Source organism: Giraffa tippelskirchi, chromosome 2 (assembly GCF_054371585.1).
Source record: "Giraffa tippelskirchi isolate mGirTip1 chromosome 2, T2T-mGirTip1v1.2.pri, whole genome shotgun sequence".
Lineage (NCBI taxonomy): Eukaryota > Metazoa > Chordata > Mammalia > Artiodactyla > Giraffidae > Giraffa > Giraffa tippelskirchi.
Window position 1 is genome coordinate 90,728,977 of NC_137276.1, and position 22,573 is coordinate 90,751,549.

Below are 22,573 nucleotides of genomic sequence, written 5' to 3' on the forward strand. Positions count from 1 at the left end.
AGAAAGAGAGTGCTAAAGCTGCAGCCACCTTATTAAGGTTACAAAAATATAAGGATGAGGCCACCATGTCTGGAAAAGTCCAACAGACTCTTGGCCAATCTGATGATTCTGGAAAATAACCTGAAAAGCAGTATTTACACACAGGGTGGGACTTAGGCTTGACCTGAAAGATAGGTAAGATGCAGGCAAAGACCACATAGGTGATTCACGAGAAGATCAGCATTCATGAAGGTCAGGAGTGGGGGGTGGGGGGCACTGACATGGCCTATAGCAGTTGTCCCAGAGAGGACCTTAGAGCCCAGGCTGGTGAGCAGTGCAAAATGAGCAGACACAAGTGTGAAGGAGGCAGCTTGTGGAGTACCTTGGAGTGCCACTCAAAGGAGCCCGAGCATCTCTCTATAGTCCACAATATGCGACTGAAGATTTCTCCAAGGATCATGACACACTGAAGGTCTTGTGTTTAAAACATAAATGAGGAACTGGTACGAAGGATGAATGAGAAGAGGCAGATTGAAATCAAAGAAAACTGTGATAATGACCTGTAGGAGAAAGTCAGAAAGGAGGTCAATGTAGAAGACCCTCTAGGACTCAGTGATTGGCTGGTTCTATGAGCTAAACGAGAGGAGAAAGTCAAAAGACCACCCCAAAGTTGTGTCCTGGAAACCCTGGAGAATGTCAACTCCATTGACAAAACTAAGTCAGAATAGGTAGGGTTGACTTCCAACCAAAAATTAATGATTAACAATCTACCCAGTACTGGTGATAGGTCAGGCCCCTCCTACTTGTTTTACCTGTAAAAGCCCAAGGTCATGCAACTAGGAAGTGGAGCCAAGGTCAAACCCAGGAAATGAACCCAAGAGACGGACCATGCCCAGACCACACTCTTAATCACTACTCCCCTTCTTTTTTTTTTTTTTTGCCTCTGAATTATTACGGGGAATTACAATGGAGGTCACATGTCATTTGGAGTAGAGAAATAGTAATGATGATAGTAATAATAATGAGGAACTAAAGAGCCTCTTGATGAAAGTGAAAGAGGAGAGTGAAAAAGCTGGCTTAAAACTCAATATTCAAAAAACGAAGATCGTGGCATCCAGTCCCATCACTTCATGGCAAATAGATGGGAAAACAATGGAAAGAGTGACAGACTTTATTTTCGGGGGCTCCAAAATCACTGCAGATGGTGACTGCAGCCATGAAATTAAAAGATGCTTGCTCTTTGGAAGAAAAGCTATGACCAACATAAACAACAAAAAAGCAGACATTACTTCGCCAACAAAGATCCGTCTAGTCAAAGCTATGGTTTTTCCAGTAGTCATGTATCGATGTGAGAGCTGGACCATAAAGTAGGCTGAGTGCCAAAGAACTTATGCTTTTGAACTGTGGTGTTGGAGAAGACTGTTAAGAGTCCCTTGGACTGCAAGGAGATCAAACCAGTCAATCCTAAAGGAAATCAGTCCTGAATATTCATTGGAAGAACTGATGCTGAAGTTGAAGCTCCAGTACTTTGGCCACCTGATGAAAAGAACCGACTCCTTGGAAAAGACCCTGATGCTGGGAAAGATTGAAGGCAGGAGAAGAAAGGGATGAAAGGATGAGATGGTTGGATGGCATCACTGACTTGATGCACATGAGTTTGAGCAAGCTTTGGGTGTTGGTGATGGACAGGGAAGCCTGGTGTGCTGCAGTCCATGAGGTTGAAAAGGGTCGGACATGACTGAGCGGCTGAATTGAACTGAATGATAGTGAGATAGTCAGGTAGCATCACCAGCTCAATGGATATGAGTCTGAGCAAACTTCAGGAGATAGTAAAGGACAGGGAAGCTTGGCATGCTGCAGTCCATGGACTTGCAGGGAGTGAGACAAAACTTAGCGACTGAACAATAGTAATGATCACAACATTTTGTGAATGTCTAGCATGTGTCTTTATATATATATCTGCTCATTTGAATTAACCCTATAAGACAGATTATTATCATTCCTGCTTTATACATGAGGAGATTAAGTATTCATAGCTCATTCTGAGTCACATGTCAGTCATAATGGGCATGATATTAATATCATCTTATATATGTTGAGAACCTTACCAAGTGCCACCCATTATCTTTTACATTTTGCATAGATTATCTCAGAGAGTTTTTATAAGAATCCTGGCAAGGAGATACTATTATTCTCTCAATTTTCAGCTGAAGAAACTGACACATAATTTTAGACAACTTGTCCAAGGCTAGGACATTTTAGGGCCAGGACTTAAACCCAGGCTTTCATCCCCGGGGATGGCACAAAGTAGAAGAGCTGAGATTGGAACTCTTCTCTGCCTGATGTGCAGGAAATGCATGAACACATAAGTGAACAGATTTTGATAAGAGAAGGGCAAAAATTCCTGGAGACTGGAAGTCTGCCCTGACATTGGATCAGATCTGGGGAAAGGGGTGCTCCTCCTGATAAAGAATTGCTTCCACATCCTTACTGAATCTCTTTACAGAAAAGAGGTTTCACAAAACAGATTCACTTAAATTACACTAAATGACAAACTTACACATCCCTTGTCACATGCCAGGCACTCTTCTATATACCTAGAAGGTAGGTTGCACTGTTTATGCCCATTTTCAGACATGGGAACCAAAGCACAGCGTGGCCAAGGTACACATCTAAGCTGATACAGTGAATACGAGCCCAGGTAGAGTTGCCTTCTAGAGGTCACACTCCCAACCATGATATAATCCTTGGTATTGTGTGCTTTCTAAGACTTTACAAAACATTTTTAATATTGTCATCTCATGTTACTCTTCACACTGTGGGGATAGGTATTATTCTTATGCCAGTTCACCTTGGATACAAATAAGGCTCAGAGAGGTTAACATACTGCTCAGAAATCACACAGTCAATGACTGGCAAAGCCAAGCCTCAAACCCAGATCTTGCACTCCAGAGGTCATGCTTTTGCTTCCCTGTCTGGCTGCTAAACATCTCTAAAGGTGGAATCTCCCTTAGATTTTTTTTCCAGAAACATGAAATTGCAATGTAACATTTCCTTGCCTGTCAGGGCATTTTCTGCCTAATAGGGAATACAACTGCAGTTGTAGCCCTTTCCCATCCATCACATACTCCTAATCATCTCCCCATAGCCCATTCTCTGCAAGGCTCAAATCACTGTGCCTCTGTTCTATTTGCAATTTATAGACGATTGGCCAAGTGTTATCTTGGACAAAATGAAAAATTGCCCGCCAAAGGGCATCTTGCTTGACTTAGAAATAATACACATTTTCCTCTATCCTACTTATGCAAAGAGAGCCTGGGCAGCTTCCCCATCACTGAACAAAAATGCTCCTCCTTATCCAGTTTCCATCCCTAAGAGAAAATTCCCTGGGGAGCAGTGGCCTGGGAGGCCACTCCTGGGAGTGTGGATCGATTGGCAGCATCTCCACCAGACACACTCTCCTTGACTTTATTTTCCCAGATCTGCCTGTCTCCTGAAGGGCACACCCAAAGAGTTGAGGCCAAACTTAAGGGGTTTTGTGTCTCCACTTAGCTGACTCCATCCTCTTAGTAAGACATCTTTGTTAATCTCAAGACCACTTTGCGTTTTTACAGCCGGGTTCAGCCCCCAATGAAGCATGACTCATGCCGTCTTTCAAAGGGAGTCTCAGTGAGTGAAACAGTCAGGTTTGAGAATCGGTTCTCTCCTCTAAAACTATCACCACCAGAGGAGTTTTTCTCAGCCAAGAGGGAGATTTATTCATAAAAGCAGTTGTTGTTTCCCTTAACGCCTCTTTGTCACTTGACCAAATTTACCAAACTGTGCGAGTTCCCTATGCTGGAAACGGGCCTGTTTTTCCTCCTGTCTTGGAGCGCCTTTCTGTCTGCCGAGGCCGCTGGCCTAACAGGTCAGTGCTTCCTCCTGCGTAGCCACCGGATGTGTGAATACCTGTGTTTCCCGCCCCTCACCAAGTCCCCCTCCCTAACCCTGCAGGAGGTTAAATGGATTGTGTCAGAATCAGCCTCTCCTGGGTACCCTGGAGAAAAAAAAAATGCATCCATTATATGACAGCTCAATCGGAAGTCTCCAAAGTGCCGATTCCTCTTCTCTCCTTGCTGGTCAGGAAGGGGACGTTGAAATCTACGAATGACTGATGTACGGATGGATGGCTTTACACCTAGGAGTCTCCGCTCAGAGTGTGAAGGGATGCAAGGCTGCTTTGCGGGAATGAGTGCTGGCTTTCCATTGGCTGTTAACAGCGACGCCCACGAAGGCGGTCTGTCCGGGTGTGCGCCTCACCACACCCAACGGTGTTAAAAATCTTTGCCTACGTTCCGTGGCACACCAGAAAACAAGGAGCTAACGCGGTGGTTTCGGTTCAGTGTCTCTTACCGTAGAAGGTCTATATGTAGAGTCCTCTGAGATGGAACGGTTGATGGAGAAAGAGGCAGTCCCTAAGGTCCCCCGGAGGGAGGGGAGGCCTGTGGGCGGGGGCCCGTAGCTTGCATGCTGTATCTGAGTTCTGCAATTAGATTGCCTTTCTGAAATAGCGGGGGTTTATGCTTGGCTAGCTGCAACGATTGGGTGCTTTTCCATGTAGAAGAATCACCGTGGCTCTGAGCAAAATGTCAGAGCTATTTCTTTCCTTTGGCCTAGTTCCCTCCTTCTCCCCGGTTTGAGTCCTGGATCCCTTGCTGTTCGCTACATCTTAGTTGAATTTCAGGTGGTGAGACCCCACCCCCCCGAAAATGCTAACTGGGAATAAGGTATGCCTCCAGAGATACTCGCATTTTAATAGGTGGTACTTTAAGTGTAAATAATAATAAAGGTTGATATAGAGAAAGCTTACAATGAGCCAAGTGCTGGCTAACTGCTTTTCCTGCATGTTGGCATTAATTTACAGAAAGACCCAACATTAGGGACTATAACCAGTTTACTTGGCCAACAGCCAGTGGAGGAGCTGGGATTTCAGACTAAAAGATCTAATTCCAGAGCCGGGGCTCATGGGCACCAAGCACTGCTACCTTGAATGAAATTCTATCTTTGGAATATGAGGCAGGCCTCCAAGAGTAGGAAGATATTTGGGGTCCCAGGGGCCTGTCTGGTCCCCTGGCATCTAGGCTGGTTTGGGCTGTGCTGTGAAAGCCACGGCAGATCTTTTTTTTGTAATGATAATCTGTTGCTCCAGGCATCTGACCCATCTTACTTCATAGCCACAGGAACCAGGCTGTTTCCACAGGCTTGAGAGTGTCTGTTGCTGATACAAACAGCCACCTGCGAGCTTTTATGACACTATAATCAAGACTACATTACCAGAGTCCACCCAACCAGGTCCTGTATCATTCCAAACCATTCTAACACAACATCCATTGTATTGGAGCCTTGCCTTGTTATTAGAAAGGTTGCTACAGAGCTTATGCATTGCAAAGAAAATGGATACTTAGTGTCTCTTAAATGAAATAATGGAGGAAAAAGTTTACATAGGTCATTGGAAAAGTTGTTGTTCCCTTTCCTCCACATTCTCTGCCCTTTTCAGCACCTAACATGGTGTAAAATAACTTAAACAATGTTAACAATAAGAATACATATTTGACTTTCTGAAAAGGTAAAGTATCTTAACTCACCTGATATGTCACATTCTCTGCCCTTTTCAGCACCTAACATGGTGTAAAATAACTTAAACAATGTTAACAATAAGAATACATATTTGACTTTCTGAAAAGGTAAAGTATCTTAACTCACCTGATATGTTTTAGTCTACAGTTTAACATTGTAACAGAACACACAAACATATACACACATATCCCAATGCCTAAGATCCTTTCTGTGTGTGAAAATTATCTTACTATTTGCTGATCCAATTCAGCAAGATCATGTTTTCTTAACTCATTTTAAGGTTATGGTCCATGTATAAATTATTGGTTTATCTGCGCCTTGCTCTTTTGCTACACTTTGGACCTGATATCCTTATTGGATACCATGCAGACCTCATCTAAAGAGCCAGTGTCATGGGTTGAGTGGATGCATGTGTGGGCTTTAGTAGCAGAAAGACCCAAATGCCCACAGCTATACCCAGGGGAGCACTTAACCAGAACAGAACTTCAGGTTAAGCAACAAGTTGGACAGATGTTTGATAGAAATCAAACTTTAAGTGTGAGCATTTTGTACTGCTAAAGACCAAGCCTGCTTAGTCTATATTACTTATGTGTTTGTTTATTATTTGATCCCTGCCTATTTCTAAATTGGCTTTGAGGCAACTCATAACACGAGCCATGCATATCATGGGACCATTTAGTTGAGGCTGGGCACTCAAGTGCTTTGGGATAGAGTCGTTCTGCAAAATGAGACAGCTGTTCATTGCTGTGGTTTGGCAATAAATATGGCTCTGAGCTTTCTGGCAGCCAAAGCCAAAAGAGAAACATGAGTTGTGCAGGAATAACACAGTATTATAAAAGGAAGTCACAATTATTTATAAAAATGGGTACGCCTTTTTTTTCTAAAATTGTAGGTGAATTTATCACATACATCTTTATATAAAGGCCTTTGAGCACCATAACGGACAATGTATTGTTTTAGGAAAGATGGAGATCCGTTCTTTATGTAGTCATTTCTCATATCAGCCTTCAATAAAATCTGACAGTGTGGTATTAAATTACAATTTCCTGGGGATATTTCATGTAATAAGAAAACCCTTTCAGTTCTAATCCACAAGTAAACTAATATAATACAAAGCTAAAAATATAGAAAATTTTTCAAAAAGTGCTTAATGAATAAACATATGATGATGAATATAGTGGATGAAATGAAATAAGGTATAAAGAGTTTATGAGTAACTGCAGTATTAACCAACCATCCTGGGGCTGTGTACGGGTTCCCTAAGAATACCTCATGTATGTCCTTGAAATGGTGCTTACACACAATACTTTCTCAGCAGAATTCCCCCAGCCCTGACATTGCTAGGTGGGGGCTAGAGGATGCCTCCCAAGAGAGCACCCCCACTTCACCCCTTTTATTGGTTCCACAGATTGAGTTTTCATCTAAGATTTCATTTGGGGAGAAAAAGGATTTCTGTTGCTTTAAACAGAATAATATTTTTTAAAATTTTTTCTTACTGCCAAGGTAAGGCATTTTCCTTGTAGAAAATTTAGAAAATGTGGATTTACTGAAGGAAATAAAATAAGAGTTACCTGTATTCTCACTGCCTATTAATAACTATTGTCAGTATCTGTCTGAATTCATCTAATTATATGCAAATATTAGTATATATACATAATTAAATATATGCAAGGGCTTCCCTGGTGGCTCAGTGGTAAAGAATCCACCTGCCAATGCAGGAGACATGGGTTCCATCCCTGGGTCAGGAAGAGCGCTTGGAGAAGGAAATAGCAATCCACTCCAGTATTCTTACCTGGGAAATCCCATGGACAGAGGAGCCTAGTGGGCTACAGTTGCTGGAGTCACAAAGACTTGGACACAAATGAGCATGCACACAATATGTGTTTGTAACTATATTTTTATTTTTAAATAATGATTTTTTTCACTTGACAATTTATAGTGAATATTTTCATGATATTAAATATTCTTCTATATTATTTTTTATGGCTCCCTAGTATTATACTGAAAGTGTTAGTCACTCAGTTGTGTCTGACTCTTTACGACCCCATGCACTGTACCCCGTCAGGCTCCTCAGTCCATGGAATTCTCCAGACAAAAATACTGGAGTGGGTAGCCATTCTTTTTTCCAGGGGATCTTCCCAAACTTAAACCTGGGTCTCCTGCATTGCAGGCAGGTTTTTTACCTTCTGACCCACCATGGAAGCCCCACTATAACATATTAACTTGCTATAATTTATTATATCAACCTTTTGATCATTTATAGTTTTCAACATTATTGATATGATTGCTGTGATAATCCTTTTAGCTTGATATATAAACTTCTATTTATATAACTACCTAAAAATAAAATTCCTGGGTTAATGAAAATGCTAAAATTTTAATGTCTTGGAAAAATACATCCAAGTTATCCTCCAGAAAATTTGTATTCCTTTATACTTCCACCAACAGTGTAAGAGAGAGATCATTCACTCACAGCTTCACCCCCTGAACTCATATTCCCTCCTGCTAGTTTGATAATCAACCTCCATTTCATTCTGATTTAAATTTATATATTTTTACTAAGGAAAGGATTTTAATTATATGTCATCATTGGCAATTTATATTCCTCTCTTGGTGAACTACCTGTTTATGCCCTTTGTCCTTTTTTTCCTACTGAAGTGTTTCTCTTTGTCACATTAAATTTTAGAAGCTCTTTATTGATTCAAAAATATTAACTGTTGACTATCTTGTAGACTACAGATGCTCTCCATTCATGATTTTGTCTTCTAAATATATTGTATTTTGTTTGTTTACATAAGGGAAAAGTTTGGTTTAGACATTTTCAAGGTTCATTTGGTTAATTTTTTCTTTCCTTAGAAAGTTCCAAGTTTTATTAATTTCTGTTCTTTGTTGTTGTTTAGTTGCTAAGCTGTGTCCAACTCTTTTGCAACCCCATAGGCTGTAGCCCTCCAGGCTCCTCTGTCCATGAAATTCTCCAGGCAAGAATACTGGAGTGGGTTGGCATTTACTTCTCCAGGGGATCTTCCTGACCCAAGGATTGAACCTGCATCTCCTACACTGGCAGGCAAATTCTGTACCACTGAGCCACCAGGGAAGTAATTTCTGCTTAATAAGCCCAATATCATTAATAATAATTTTTACTTTATTTTAATATGTGACTGTTTTTTGTTCACATTAGAATCCAAACTGGAATTTGTTTTGATGTGAGGGATATGAGGTGTGAGATATAGGAAGGATTTGATTTTCTTCCTAGATTGTTATTCACTCGTCCTAATATGGCACCCCACTCCAGTACTCTTGCCTAGAAGATCCCATGGATGGAGGAGCCTGGTAGGCTGCAGTCCATGGGGTCGCTAAGAGTCGGATACGACTGAACGACTTCACTTTCACTTTTCACTTTCATGCATTGGAGAAGGAAATGGCAACCCACTCCAGTGTCCTTGCCTGGAGAATCCCAGGGATAGGGGAGCCTGGTAGGCTGCCATCTATGGGGTCACACAGAGTTGGACACAACTGAAGCGACTTAGTAGTAGCAGCAGCAGCAGCATCCTAATACCTTTCAACCTTAACCTATGAATTTTTAACATAATGTCCATGTATGTAGGTACACATATGTGTATATATGTTCTGGCTTTCTGTTGTTCCACTGAGCTCTTAGTCTTCACTGCTTTCATCATCTCAGCTCCATCGTTCATTTTAATGGCTAATAGATCCATTTCTCATTCCCCTCCCCCATTTTTAAGAGCTTCTTTGCTACACTCACATGTTTATATTCCAGAATCACTTGAAAATAACATTATGTTTCAAGCAGGAAATAACTGTAGGACTATGGTTAGGGTTGTATTAAATTTTTAGTTTAATTTGAGGAGGAGTGATGTTTTTACAATGTTGAGTCTTCCCACAGAGGAATACATTATGTCTCTCCATTTATTCAAGTCATCTTTTATGGCCCTTAGTAAATTTTTATAGTTGTCTTTGCATTAGACCTACAAATTTCTTGTTAAGTACTTTTTAAGCTATTTTATATTTTGTCATACTATGATGAATGGAAACTTTTTCCATGATAGTTTCTTCATGGCTATCATTTGTTTATGTGCATCTAGATCTTACTATGCTATTTGATTTACTATCTGCAGTTCTGAAATATAGAACCAGAGCTGATGTGTAGAATTAGGATTGATGGGCCAAAGTTGTATTAGACTATCAGGTTCATGAGAGCTATATCAGCACCAGCAGTGTGGCTGAAGCATTCTAGGTAGTCAATATCTTTTGAGCAATGGAATGAATGATTTTAGCTCAACAAAAGGAAAAATTTCTAAAATATGAATAACAAACTGTGTCTAAGTTAGTGACTGCCTTATCCCTGATAATAGTCTTTTCTTTTTATATATTATAATTGCACTGGGTGTTCATTGCTGCACACAGCTTTCTCTAGTTGTGGTGAGCAAGGGTTTCTCTTTGTTGCAGTGCACAGGTTTTTCATTTCTCTAGGTGCATGAGCTTCAATAGTTTTGGCCCATGGGATCTAGAGCACAGCTCAGTAGTTGTAGCACATGGGCCTAGCTGCTTCATAACATCTGGAATCTTCCCCGACCAGGGATCGAACTCATGTTCACTACATTGGCAGGCGGATTCTTATCCACTCTACAACCAGGGAAGTCCCTGATAACATTCTCATAGATTCTTTATGGACCACTGGTCAAAGTATTTCAGAGCAGTTTCATACATCAACTAAAATGTGTATCATAAATTACATTAAGCTGCAATTTCATTTCTCTAACTCTTAACTGAAAATGGAGACGTGTAGACCCAGGGAAACAAGAGCCTAGTCTACAAGAATATGGTGGGCATATGTTGGCTTTGGCTGCCCAGCACCCATTCTTACTTTCACTGGTAGTAGCATCCTGATGTTACTGAGGGAACTACCCTTCTTCCATCAGATACCATCTTGTTAACCAAGGTACCCCATCCTCACCTGCCAAAGAGAAAAGGGGCATCCGAAGCTAGGTCAACCAAACACTCCTTCCTGGGGGCATGGACCTTTAGGAGGAAGTTAGAAGGATGTGTAACTGTTGGCACCCAGACTTTCCAACAGCAAAACCCTGTTGGGAACCTCTATTCCTGCCACAGATCCCTGGAGCTGCCTTTATGCCTCTCCCCTCCAGTAAATTCCCTGCTGATCACAGTTGCCAGAATTAGTTTTCACTGCTTGCAAACAGAGAAATCTAAATAGTACAAGGGAAGGAATAATCCATGAGGGTATTTCAACAAAAGAAGCTGTGTAACCTGGTGACAGTTCAGAAGGGAAAAGAGGTTCAAGGACAGCACAGCCTCTAGGCTTAGATGCTTGGACTGTCTTATGCCAGGTGCATGCTAATACACAAACAAAAGGAATCAAGCTCACAAAAAAGACAGTTTTCACAGTGTTCATTATTCTTTTTGAATTCATCTCCTTGTAAGATTCATTATGAACACTTCAGTGTGTGTATGTGTGTGGGGGGGCTCACTCATTACTACAATTTTCTGCTTTCACTTTCAGTTGTTACTAATTTGATGATGATCATTTGATTTATTTTGATCATCTTTTGCTTCAAGGGCCACATTTGAAGCCACCTCATCTCAGTCTCTTGGAAATTGCACTGCATATGTTCAGTCGTCACATAGAAGAACTTAGTTTTACGGAAACAAGTGGCTTTTAGATACGCAAATGAAAGTTGGCATTTCTATTACCCAGAGGTCTGATACTCTGCTATTGGAAATATACAAGCACAATCTGAGAAAAGTTCTATGTAGGAAGACTGGGCAGAATGTCAAATGCTAGTGAGAAGTCTTTCTGGAAGATGAGGGTGTGTAGATAGAAATGGAATTTAAGGAGTTCTCACAAGCCACAAGCCAGGACAGCAGAGAAGGAAGAGAACGTATGTACAAGTGTCTGCTCTGATTACAAAATCAGCCACTGAGGGGTCTCAGATTTCTAACTCTTCTGTTAATTTGCTAAGGGATTAGAATAAGTTACCCTATTAATTGGTATCTCAGTTTTCTTTGTTGCTGAGGTAAAAGGATTTTATCATTTTGTAGTGGAAGGACATTGCACACATACACACAGAATGTGGCTTTTGAGTAAATACAGGACCCAAGGTACCCTGTCTATGAGGTACCTGGTACATATGCATACCTAAATTCTGATCAAGTAGAATTTTTCTTGGCTAAGTTTTTAAAAGTCGTTAGGTTACTGAGTCATTATTTTAAATTGAATATTGGAAATAATTCAGCAGTATTATTTATAGCATAATCTCCGGTGGAATTGAATCCTGTCACAGAAGCCACTTTTCAGTTTATAAAGATAACCAAAAAGCACAGCTGGACAGGTTGTTTGAAAATTCATTTTTATAGTCTGTTTCCCAGCTGACACTTTTGGGGGTCAGGTTTTTGCCAGAAGCAAACTTTCAGGGACTGTCATTAAACACTCGAAGAGTAAGATTTCTAATGGCAACATTGACACTGCGTCTAATGATTTCTCTGCTTCCAGGCACTGCTGTAATAAAGGCAGCTTCCATTTTTAGGTTCCTGGGGCATATTTTATGTCCGCTGGAAGTGAAGAGGGAGGAGGGAGGCCGTTGGCATTCCTCACTTTCTCATATAGAAAGTTAAACAGTGTAACCCATTATTTACTCAGTTTAGGATGGTTTCCATCTAAGAAAATAAACATATAAAAATCTGAAAGAAAGAAAATACAGCCTTGATTATTAACCAATGCTACTGGGCTTTACAGTCTTGTTCTAGAGAGTAAAAGACTCTGAAAAAAATTTTTGAACGTAGAAGGGTAAAAACAAGTGACACCCTGGCCCATTCACTGAGGAGCTGACCAAGATGTCCGAAAGAGAGAACGCAGCACACACAAGCATCAGGGACAACAGAAAAAGTTAATTCGTTTCAATCCCATCACCGAGGTTTGTTCTCCCATTGGTTTCAAATGACAAGGGCCTAATTACATTGTCGTGATAAGGAAAAGCTGACACTTGAAAGCTCAGGTTCTGCTTATCTGTCAGGTCAGCTCTTGAAAGGCTTTTGTATAGTAAGTAGTCAGGAAAAGCCAGAGAAGGCAATGGCACCCCACTCCAGTACTCTTGCCTGGAAAATCCCATGGATAGAGGAGCCTGGTGGACTGCAGTCCATGGGGTCACGAGAGTCGGACACGACTGAGCGACTTCACTTTCACTTTTCACTTTCATGCGTTGGAGAAGGAAATGGAAACCCACTCCAGTGTTCTTGCCTGGAGAATCCCAGGGACGGCGGAGCCTGGTGGGCTGCTGTCTATGGGGTCGCACAGAGTCGGACACGACTGAAGCGACTTAGCAGCAGCAGCAGCAGTCAGGAAAAGCGGAACCTGGGAAAGTCTTTTTTTTTTTTTTCGTAATAGACAAGGAAGGAAGATTTCCAAATGAAATGACTATTATGGGCATGTTGCAACTTTACTTGATCTGAGTAAGTAAGCTGGCTCATTACTTCTCATCTCCATCATCTCTCAGCTTGGCAAAAACTTGTCTGAAACTCTTAAGAAGGCTTCTAGTTCAGAGGTGAATGTGTTCCATTTGTCCTGCCACTGAACATATTGCATGACTGGATGGGAAATACATTTCTAGATCTCAGTAAATAAATCACTGGGAGATGACTTGGTTTGCCTTGTTTCTCAAATCAAGTCTGGCCAGTTTTAGCTTCTAAATACATGTCATTGGCTGACACTTCAGCTTCAAACTGTTCTTGCTTTCGTATTGACAGGACCATGTGAGTCCAACTTATTAGCCAGCAATTTAACAATAAATGAGGTGCATTGAGCGTTTCCCAAGCCAAAAAATAAAGCCAGAGGCTCAAACTATTAGGCATTCAAGTTGCAGCAGTAGACACCCAAAATTCTCAAGGGGGTTTGTTAACCAGCTGGCTGAACACTCAATGACACCATCTCAATAAACACAGGTGTGAAGTATATCTCCTCGCAAAATAACTCATTAACTCACACCTGCACTTTCTTGAACCAAATAGCTTCTGGTTTCAATATGCAAACGACCTTGCACATGTACCTTGAATAGTGAACAAATTTACTTCTGTTTTCTTCACTGTAAATATTTTCTGTCATTATTTAACATCTCCTCATGGTGCCAGCAAGCATAGGGAAAAGAGAAAGCTCTTTCTCTGTTGCCCATGTTCTGCCCAAGCATGTAGAAATTTGTCAGAAGATAGATGGCACGAACAATCAACATACAGGTGAAGGAGAAAGAGGAGTTGAGGATATTGGGAATTATATCAAATGGATCAATGGCTCATTTCAGCAAAATGGGGTATATAAGTGAATGAATACATGTCGTAGAGCGAGACACAAAAATTAGTTCATTCAAAAATCTGGACTCTATGCAAGTGTGGAACCTCCACATGTAAAGGCCATTGAGTGTAGACACCTGGAACAAGGCTGCTGACTAGACACTTAGGTGACACTGGTATGTACATGTATTAGCTGCCTCCAAGGAAATGAAAACCGAAAAGGAGTAAGCCTGACAACACCAACATTTAAGATGGAAAGTCGGGGCTCTGCATAAAAGGGTGTTTTTCTTCACTCTGGACCTCAAATTAATTTGCCTAAGTACTCACTACTACACTGTTGAAGGAATTTTTGTTTGTTTTAAATGGAAATTTATAAACCTTGCAACATGGACAGAAAGTAATCTTGAATGCATTGGAGGATCTACAAATAAGAACATAGATTTGTGCTGTTTTCTATATTGATATTCTCATATCCCACAGACTCATATTTCATCTGCCAACTGTAGCATTGCCCAATATGGTGAATTAAACCATAATTGTACTCTTGGCAAACTTGGAATCCTTCATATTCCCTAAAGGAGATTTCCATTTTGTTAAATCTTTGACTTTTCAGTTCCAAGTTTATGTTCAGCAGTGGTGTAAGAAAACTGTCAGAAATGTCTCTTTTTACTAGATCAAAAATAAATAAAAATGTGGCATGGAAAAATAGCCCATCAACCTTAAAACCCCTCAGAGTGCTGTCTGAGAGCAAGTCAGAGTTTTTTCTTTCTCACTTGTTCTCTTTCTGTGTTCTGATGATATAATCAATATTTCCTTCCAAAAGCACAATATTCTCCAGCCTTAGAAACCCCTCAAGTCTTCATTTAACGTCAAAGAAAATCATACTCCATGTGACAGATGTTTATTTTTCAGCTTCTGTATCTGAAGGCTTCATCAACTTTTAATGAGAAAAGAACTACTGAATAATATTATCAGTAGCAGAGACTATATAGAGGTGACAATAGTCTTGAATAAGAAGATTTAAATCTTAGAAGAAAATAGACTCTGCCACTAATAAATCCAGATAAATGTCTATTTGTATGTGAGGATCAAAAATAATTTCTCCTGCTTTCTCTTTTTAGAGCAGATAAATATTTCTTGAAATAGAGATTTATTCCTTTGACAGACCTGCCTTTGAGTGTCTGATGTCTGCTGGGTACTGTTATGGGGTTGGGGGCAATACAAAGAGGGACATGATAGACCCAGCCTTTGAGAAGGTCTAGGTCAAGAAGGGACACTGGTAATTTAGTTGTCAGGAAGTCCATCGGAAGCTGTGGTGGCCCCAGGAATTCTTCAATTCCATATACAGTAAGTCCCCTACATACAGACCTTCATGTTTCAAGCTTTCAAAGATGCAAATGTGTTCATATGTCCAATCATGTAAGTTAGTTCAGGTATCTGGCATGCATGGTCACATGTATGCATCCTTTGTGCTTTTATGTACTTTACTGTCTAGTACTATACAGGGTACAATAGTACCATATCTTTATTTCAAGCCCACGATGTCCAGAAGCAAGTATAAAAGCAGCAATGATGTAGCTGCTACTACTGTGCTTTTCAGGGTACTGTACTGTAAGATTAAAAATGTTTGTTTTAGTTTTTGTGTTTGCTTATGTATTATTTGTGTGGAAAGTATTAGAAACTTATTACAGTACAGTATTATATACTCAGTTGTATTAGTTGGGTACTTAGGCTAACTTCGTTGGACTTATGAACAAATTGGACTTATGAATGCACTCTTGCAAGGGAACTGATTTGTGTTTAGGGGAATTTCAGTATGTAGTCCTTGAAGCAAATGTAAAAACATTAATTCAGGTCATAGACATTTAAGATGGGAAAGTGCTTAGAGATCATCTAGAACAGTATTTGCCAGAATTTCTTGATCCTACCCACTCCAGTATTCTGGCCTGGAGAATTCCATGGTCACAAAGAGTCGGACACAAATGAGTGACTTTCACTTTCATTTACTTTCTTGATCCTTATTGAAGAAAAAAAAATAGTTTTATCACATACTTACCTGCACACAAGTGTATTTTTGCCCACAAGGGTACTTATATACTTTTAAATACACAGACATGGGAGGAGGGTTCAGGATGGGGAACACATGTACACCCATGGCTGATTCATGTCAATGTATGGCAAAAACCACCACAATATTGTAAAGTAATTAGCCTCCAATTAAAATTAATAAATTAATTTAAAAAAATAAAATAAAATACACAGACGTTCTAATTAGTAATTATGAAGTTATATTTTCTTCTACCCTTCTGTGGGTTTCTTGTATACCCAAATTTAAAGAACACTAATGCAGACCATCTTCTTTTAATTCACTGAAGAGAAAACAATGGACTCAGTAATGAATTTGAATTGCCCTAGTCATTCAGCTAGTTAAGTATCTGGACTATGCCAAGTAGATCCCAGGTCTCCTGGCACTGATTGTAGTACATTTTCTCTTACATAATTTACAATGACACAATGAACCTTCATATCATGTAAACATATGTTTGTACATACATGTGTGTGTGTGTATGTATATAATACTAACGCTCCCTGAGAGGGTCCAAAAGAGGGAATCACAGAGAACAGTGTAAATGGTGGTCTGTTAACCAAAAGGAGTTAATTGTCCTCTCAAAACTGATCTCTCTAGAAATAACTTACTTGCCAGCAGAATCATTATTCTTCCCAAAGAATTATGGACCTCCTCCTGCTGTTTCCTAAACTTCTTTGCTTGCCAGTAACTTGAATTTAACTGTGAGCCTCTTTGTGGTTTCTCAAAGAGCTCTTTTAGTTAGTGTCATAAAGTATTGGTTCTAGTTCTTGTTCAAAATTGCAGAAATGAGTCCTTGCAGACAGCTCTTCAGGGACCTTGCCCACCACTGAAAGCTCACTATGCAAACTGAAAGGCAATTTTGAGCACACGCATGAGTCAGAAACTCTTATCATTGTTTTCTCTAAGTCACTTCTTGATTTCTTTCAGAGCTCCTTATTTATTTTAGTTCTCAGATATTTTTGAGCATGCTCCACTCCTCATGGACCTGGATATATGTACTTAGTTATATTTGTCATTGCCACAGGACCCCATACATACAAGTTGAAACCAAGACTTTAGACGTGCAACCCAGTAGTTGCATTAAGGACCACTTGTTTTTCAGAAAAGATAGAAACAGAATGATCAGATTTTACGTCTGCTGGGAAAGAAAATGAAGTAATGTTTTGCCAACAGAAGATTGTCATACTTGATGCTTCATAATTCTCTTTTGTGGATACTAGCTCTAATAAAACATATAAGAGAAATGCTTTCATACTTATGATAATTAGCCTGACCATTTTTAAAAAGTATTTATTTATTTGGCTGTGTCAGGTCTTAGTTTTAGCATGGGGATCTTTTGTTGTGGTGCATGGACTCTAATTGTGGTGCACAGGCCTAGCTTTTCCTCAGCATGTGGGATCCTAGTTTGTTGACTAGGGATTGTGCTCATGTTCCCTGTACTGCAAGGCAAATTCTCTCTCTTTTTTTTTTTTATTGGTGGTCCTTGGCCTTTGGCTTCATCACCAAATCCCTGCTTCTGTTGTCACATTACCTCTTCCCTCCATGTCTGTCTCTTTATATCCAGATTTCTCTCTTCTCATAAGAAAGCCAGTCATTGGATTAAACTCCAAGCTATTTCAGTATAACTTCAACTGAACTTGAATATGCCTACAAAGATTTTATTTCTAAATGAGTTCATATTGTACAGGTACTAGAATTCAGGACATTAATTGAGGACAGACCCAATTTAACCTGCAACACTTGGTAATCTGGTCTGAATCCCAAATTTCAGGGTCATGATTTATTCTGAGAAAATTGATGAAATCTAATATATTAATAATATATTTAAACCAGTCACTAATTTTATTTTGTGGAAACTCTGCATTTCCATTTGCCAGATGATTGCCTGTTAATTTAGTTCTATTTTGCATATGGCTTCAAGTGCTTCTTTATCTTGAATACCCCTTGCCTCTTGACAAAGCAATGTGCAAAGCAAATTCTTAACCACTGGACCGATCACCAGGGAAGTCCCTACCTTGACCATTTTAAACATAGAGCATATTAATTGTTTCTTCTAAATTTTGTAGTTAGAAAAACTATGATGAATTAATTCAATGTGTATTTATTGCCTAACCTATAACAGATTCAAACCCAAAGTGTGCAAGTAAGCTTCCTGTTCATGTATAGGCCACACAGTCTCCTATCTCTCTCCCCTCACTCATGTTGAATTTCCTACCACTGATTCTACACTCTCCCAAGTTTTCTTATTCAAGACCTAAATGCCTCTCCATCCTTTAGGAAAACTTTCTTCCATTTCTCCTCTGCTTTCCCCAGCCCAAAAGAAGTCACTGTCTCTCAGAATTCCTATTTTATTATCACCTATTGCAGTCTACCTGCTATTAGATGTTTCTGTGTACATGTTGTCTCTACTAAGAGACATAAAGCTACTTGAGGTCTAGGATTGGGTTAATTCATCCTGGCATTTCCCAAAAGATGGATAGCATTTGAATGGATGGATGGCAAGTACCCAAGCTAACTTGTGGGCTTCCTTGGTATCTCAGTGGTAAAGAATCTACCCTCCAGTGTACATGATGCAGGTTCCATCTCTGGGTCAGGAAGATCCCTGGAGAAGGAAATGGCTGCCTACTCCAGTATTCTTGCCTGGGAAATGCCATGGACATGGGATTGCAAATGAGTCAGATACAACTTAGCAAGTAAACAATGACAAGTTAACTTGCAAAAATCCAGTAGCTTAACTGTAGTGCTATTGCAAATTGTCTAAGTTTGGGTTACTAGACTAGAGATCTCTTCAAGAAAATTAGAGATACCAAAGGAACATTTCATGCGAAGATGGGCTCAATAAAGGACAGAAATGGTATGGACATAACAGAAGCAGAAGATATTAAGAAGAGGTGGCAAGAATACACAGAAGAACTATACAAAAAGATATTCACAACCAAGATAATCACGATGGTATGATCACTCACCTAGAGCCAGACATTCTGGAATGCGAAGTCAAGTGGGCCTTAGGAAGCATCATTATGAACAAAGCTAGTGGAGGTGATGGAATTCCAGTTGAGCTATTTCAGATCCTAAAAGATGATGTTATGAAAGTGCTGCACTCAATATGCAAGCAAATTTGGAAAACTCAGCAGTGGCCACAGAATTGGAAAAGGTCAGTTTTCATTCCAATCCCAAAGAAAGGCAATGCCAAAGAATGCTCAAAACTACTGAACAATTGCACTTATCTCACACAGTAGTAAAGTAATGCTCAAAATTCTGCAAGCCAGGCTTCAACAGTATGTGAACTGGTTCCAGAAAAACATCTATTTCTGCTTTATTGACTATGCCAAAGTCTCTGACTGTGTGGATCACCACAAACTGGAAAATTCTTCACGAGATGGGAATACCATACCACCTCACTTGTCTCGTGAGAAACCTGTATGCAGGTCAAGAAGCAACAGTTAGTACTGGACATGGAACAATAGACTGGTTCCAAATAGGAAAAGGAGTACATCAAGGCTGTATATTGTCGCCCTGCTTATTTAACTTATATGCAGAACACATCATGAGAAACGCTGGGCTGGATGAAGCACAAGCTGGAATCAAGATTGCCGGGAGAAATATCAATAACCTCAGATATGCAGATGATACCACCCTTATGGCAGAAAGTGAGGAAGAACTAAAGAGCCTTTTGATGAAAGTGAAAGAAGAGAGTGAAAAAGTTAAAGCTCTACATTCAGAAAACTAAGATCGTGGCATCTGGTTCCATCACTTCATGGCAAATAGATGGGGAAACAGTGGAAGCAGTGACAGACTTTATTCTTTTGGGCTCCAGAATCACTGCAGATGGTGACAGCAGCCATGAAATTAAACGACACTTACTCCTTGGAAGAAAAGTTATGACCAACCTAGACAGCATATTAAAAAGCAGAGCCATTACTTTGCCAACAAAGGTCTGTCTAGTCAAAGGTGTTGTTTTTCCAGTAGTCATGTATGGATGTGAGAGTTGTAGTATAAAGAAAGCTGAGTGCCTAAGAATTGATGCTCTTCTCCAACTGTGGTGTTGGAGAAGACTCTTGAGAGTCCCTTGGACTGCAAGGAAATCCAACCAGTCCAACCTTAAGGAAATCATTCCTGAATATTCATGGGAAGGACTGATGCTGAAGCTGAAACTCCAATACTTTGGCCACCTGATGCGAAGAACCGACTCATTGGAAAAGACCCTGATACTGGGAAAGATTGAAGGCAGGAGGAGAAGGGGATGACAGAGAATGAGATGGTTGGATGGCATCACCAACTCAATGGACATGAGTTTGAGTAAACTCTGGGAGTTGGTGATGGACAGGGAGGCCTGGCATGCTGCAGTCCATGGGGTCGCAAAGAGCTGGACATGAGTGAGCAACTGAACTGAACTGACTGGGTTACTAAGAGTGAAGAGTACATTTCCACCTGCTTCTTGATGCAGGAGCAGGAGATAATGTGGAAGAGAAGGCAACAGACAATGATTAAGGACATAAAATGTGTGAGATGTATTAGATGCTTTCTCTTTCTTCCCCTAGCAACTGGCTGAATAGGAAATATTGTGGTTATACCTGGAATGTGTTTTTCTGAGTTATTTCTCCTTTTCATGTCATCTTCCTTTCACCTACTTCTAGTAAGCAGAGCAAAACCTTATGATTATGTATTGGTGTTTAGGTTACAAATCATTTTAAAATCCATCATATCACTTTATACTCAGAAGAGACCTGTGAGACAGGTGGGCAGGTACTATCCAAATGTGAAAATTGTCTTGGATGGCTGAACCTCTTGGCCAACATCACCCACTGTATATGGCACTGATCAGAGAACAGCAGCCTGGAGCAGATGGACACATGAGGGGCCCCAGGGCCTGAGAGGCATGGGCCACACTGTCACTTTATAACTCTTCATTTTACTAACCAAATCTAGTATTTTTAGAATGTTCTCTTTGGCTATATTTTTTCATTTTTCTTTATTAAGTTTTTAATTCTACTGTCTTTGGGTCCATTTTTATGTCTTTTGTCTAGATTCTTGAAGTAAATAGTCCATTTGTTTTCAAATTTTTCTCTAAATAGAATGCATGTAAGACTATAATTTTTCCTCTGAATAACCCTTTGGTTTTATCTCATTGATTCTGGGAAAAAAAAAAAAATGTACCTTACACTTATTTCTACATAAGCTAAAAATTCAACTTTAACTTCATCCTCAAATCCAATTTTGTTTAAGAATACAATTAAAAATCCCTAATGGATACATTTATGCAACTATGCTTTTTGTTAATTTCCAGTTTTATAACATTGTGATCATGGATGTGCTTTGTCTGTTTGTTTGTTTTTTTGGAGTGGTAAAGAATTTATTGAGCTATTTGATAGCAAAATATATCATCAGTTTTACTCCATGTAAGTAATTTATTTTACATCCCAGTGTTGCTGAGAAATTATGATTTCTTAAATGTTCTTAATGGACAGTTGTTCCATGAAGCTAAAATTACTTCATAGAATCCTGTTAATACTATTAATATAAAGTCACAGAAAGAAAAATGGGGAATAAGATGCAAAAATATAATTTAAAAACATGTTTTTATAGCTAGCAAAAGTCATTTACAAACTTCGTAAATGAAAAATGAAAAAAAAAAAGGCAATTAAAAAACGTATTTCTTCTTTGGAGCAACCTTCTAATTGTTCCAAGGTGCTGCTGCTGCTGCTGCTGCTAAGTCGCTTCAGTCATGTCCGACTCTGTGCGACCCCATAGATGGCAGCCCATCAGGCTCCGCCATCCCTGGGATTCTCCAGGCAAGAATACTGGAGTGGGTTGCCATTTCCTTCTCCAGTGCATGAAAGGGAAAAGTGAAAGTGAAGTTGCTCAGTCATGTCCGACTCCTAGCGACCCCATGGGTCTGCAGCCTACCAGGCTCCTCCACCCATGGGATTTTCCAGGCAAGAGTACTGGAGTGGGGTGCCATTGCCTTCTCCGTCCAAGGTGCTAAAAGGGCAATATTAGGCACAACTCTCTCTTTTAAGGACCATACACGTTCAAGGCCAAACCACAGCAAAGGAGAGCTGATACTAACACCAAAGTGTTGGTCAGCAGAGATTTGTCTCAAAGTGCGATGATAAAAGACCAGTAGCATGGACATCCCATTTATACAATGAATGGTCGTATAAATGCAGAATCTTGGGCTTCAAGATTCTGAATCTTCACTCCAAACCTAGGGAAGTAGAATCTGTATTTAACAAGATTCCCAGATAATCTGAATGTTCATTAATAGTCCAGTGGCATTAGGATAAAGTTCTGAAACTTCTCTTGCTTAATGCGGATTCTTGGACCACAGTTGACCCCACAGCCAGATGAGGTCAAGTGGCTTCTGATGTGCCGGGTGGTGAGCAGGTTAAGCTGTGAATTAAGCTTATCTGGGAGTGACAAGCAACACAGAGGGGTGAGGAGCAGAGGTAAGAGGAAAGAAAGGAAGTGGGTTCCTCTGAAGTGAGCTGTGTATGTCATTTAAACACAGCCACTGGAATTCACCCTTTTCGGTGCTCTGTCTGACCTGAAAGTTTGTGTTCTAGAGATCTA

The 22,573-nt window shown here is 40.0% G+C and overlaps 1 protein-coding gene across 6 annotated transcripts in view; it reads left to right on the top strand.

Moving 5' to 3' along the window:
- Window positions 1-22,573, top strand: part of SLC9A9 (solute carrier family 9 member A9) — a 634,995-nt gene that overhangs the window by 306,464 nt on the left and 305,958 nt on the right. For all 6 annotated transcript variants that reach the window (XM_081569480.1, XM_081569481.1, XM_081569477.1 and 3 more), the window contains exon 8: window positions 3,781-3,886. In XM_081569480.1, the coding sequence (XP_081425606.1) occupies window positions 3,781-3,886 (106 nt within the window). The remainder of the gene's footprint in view (window positions 1-3,780; window positions 3,887-22,573) is intronic.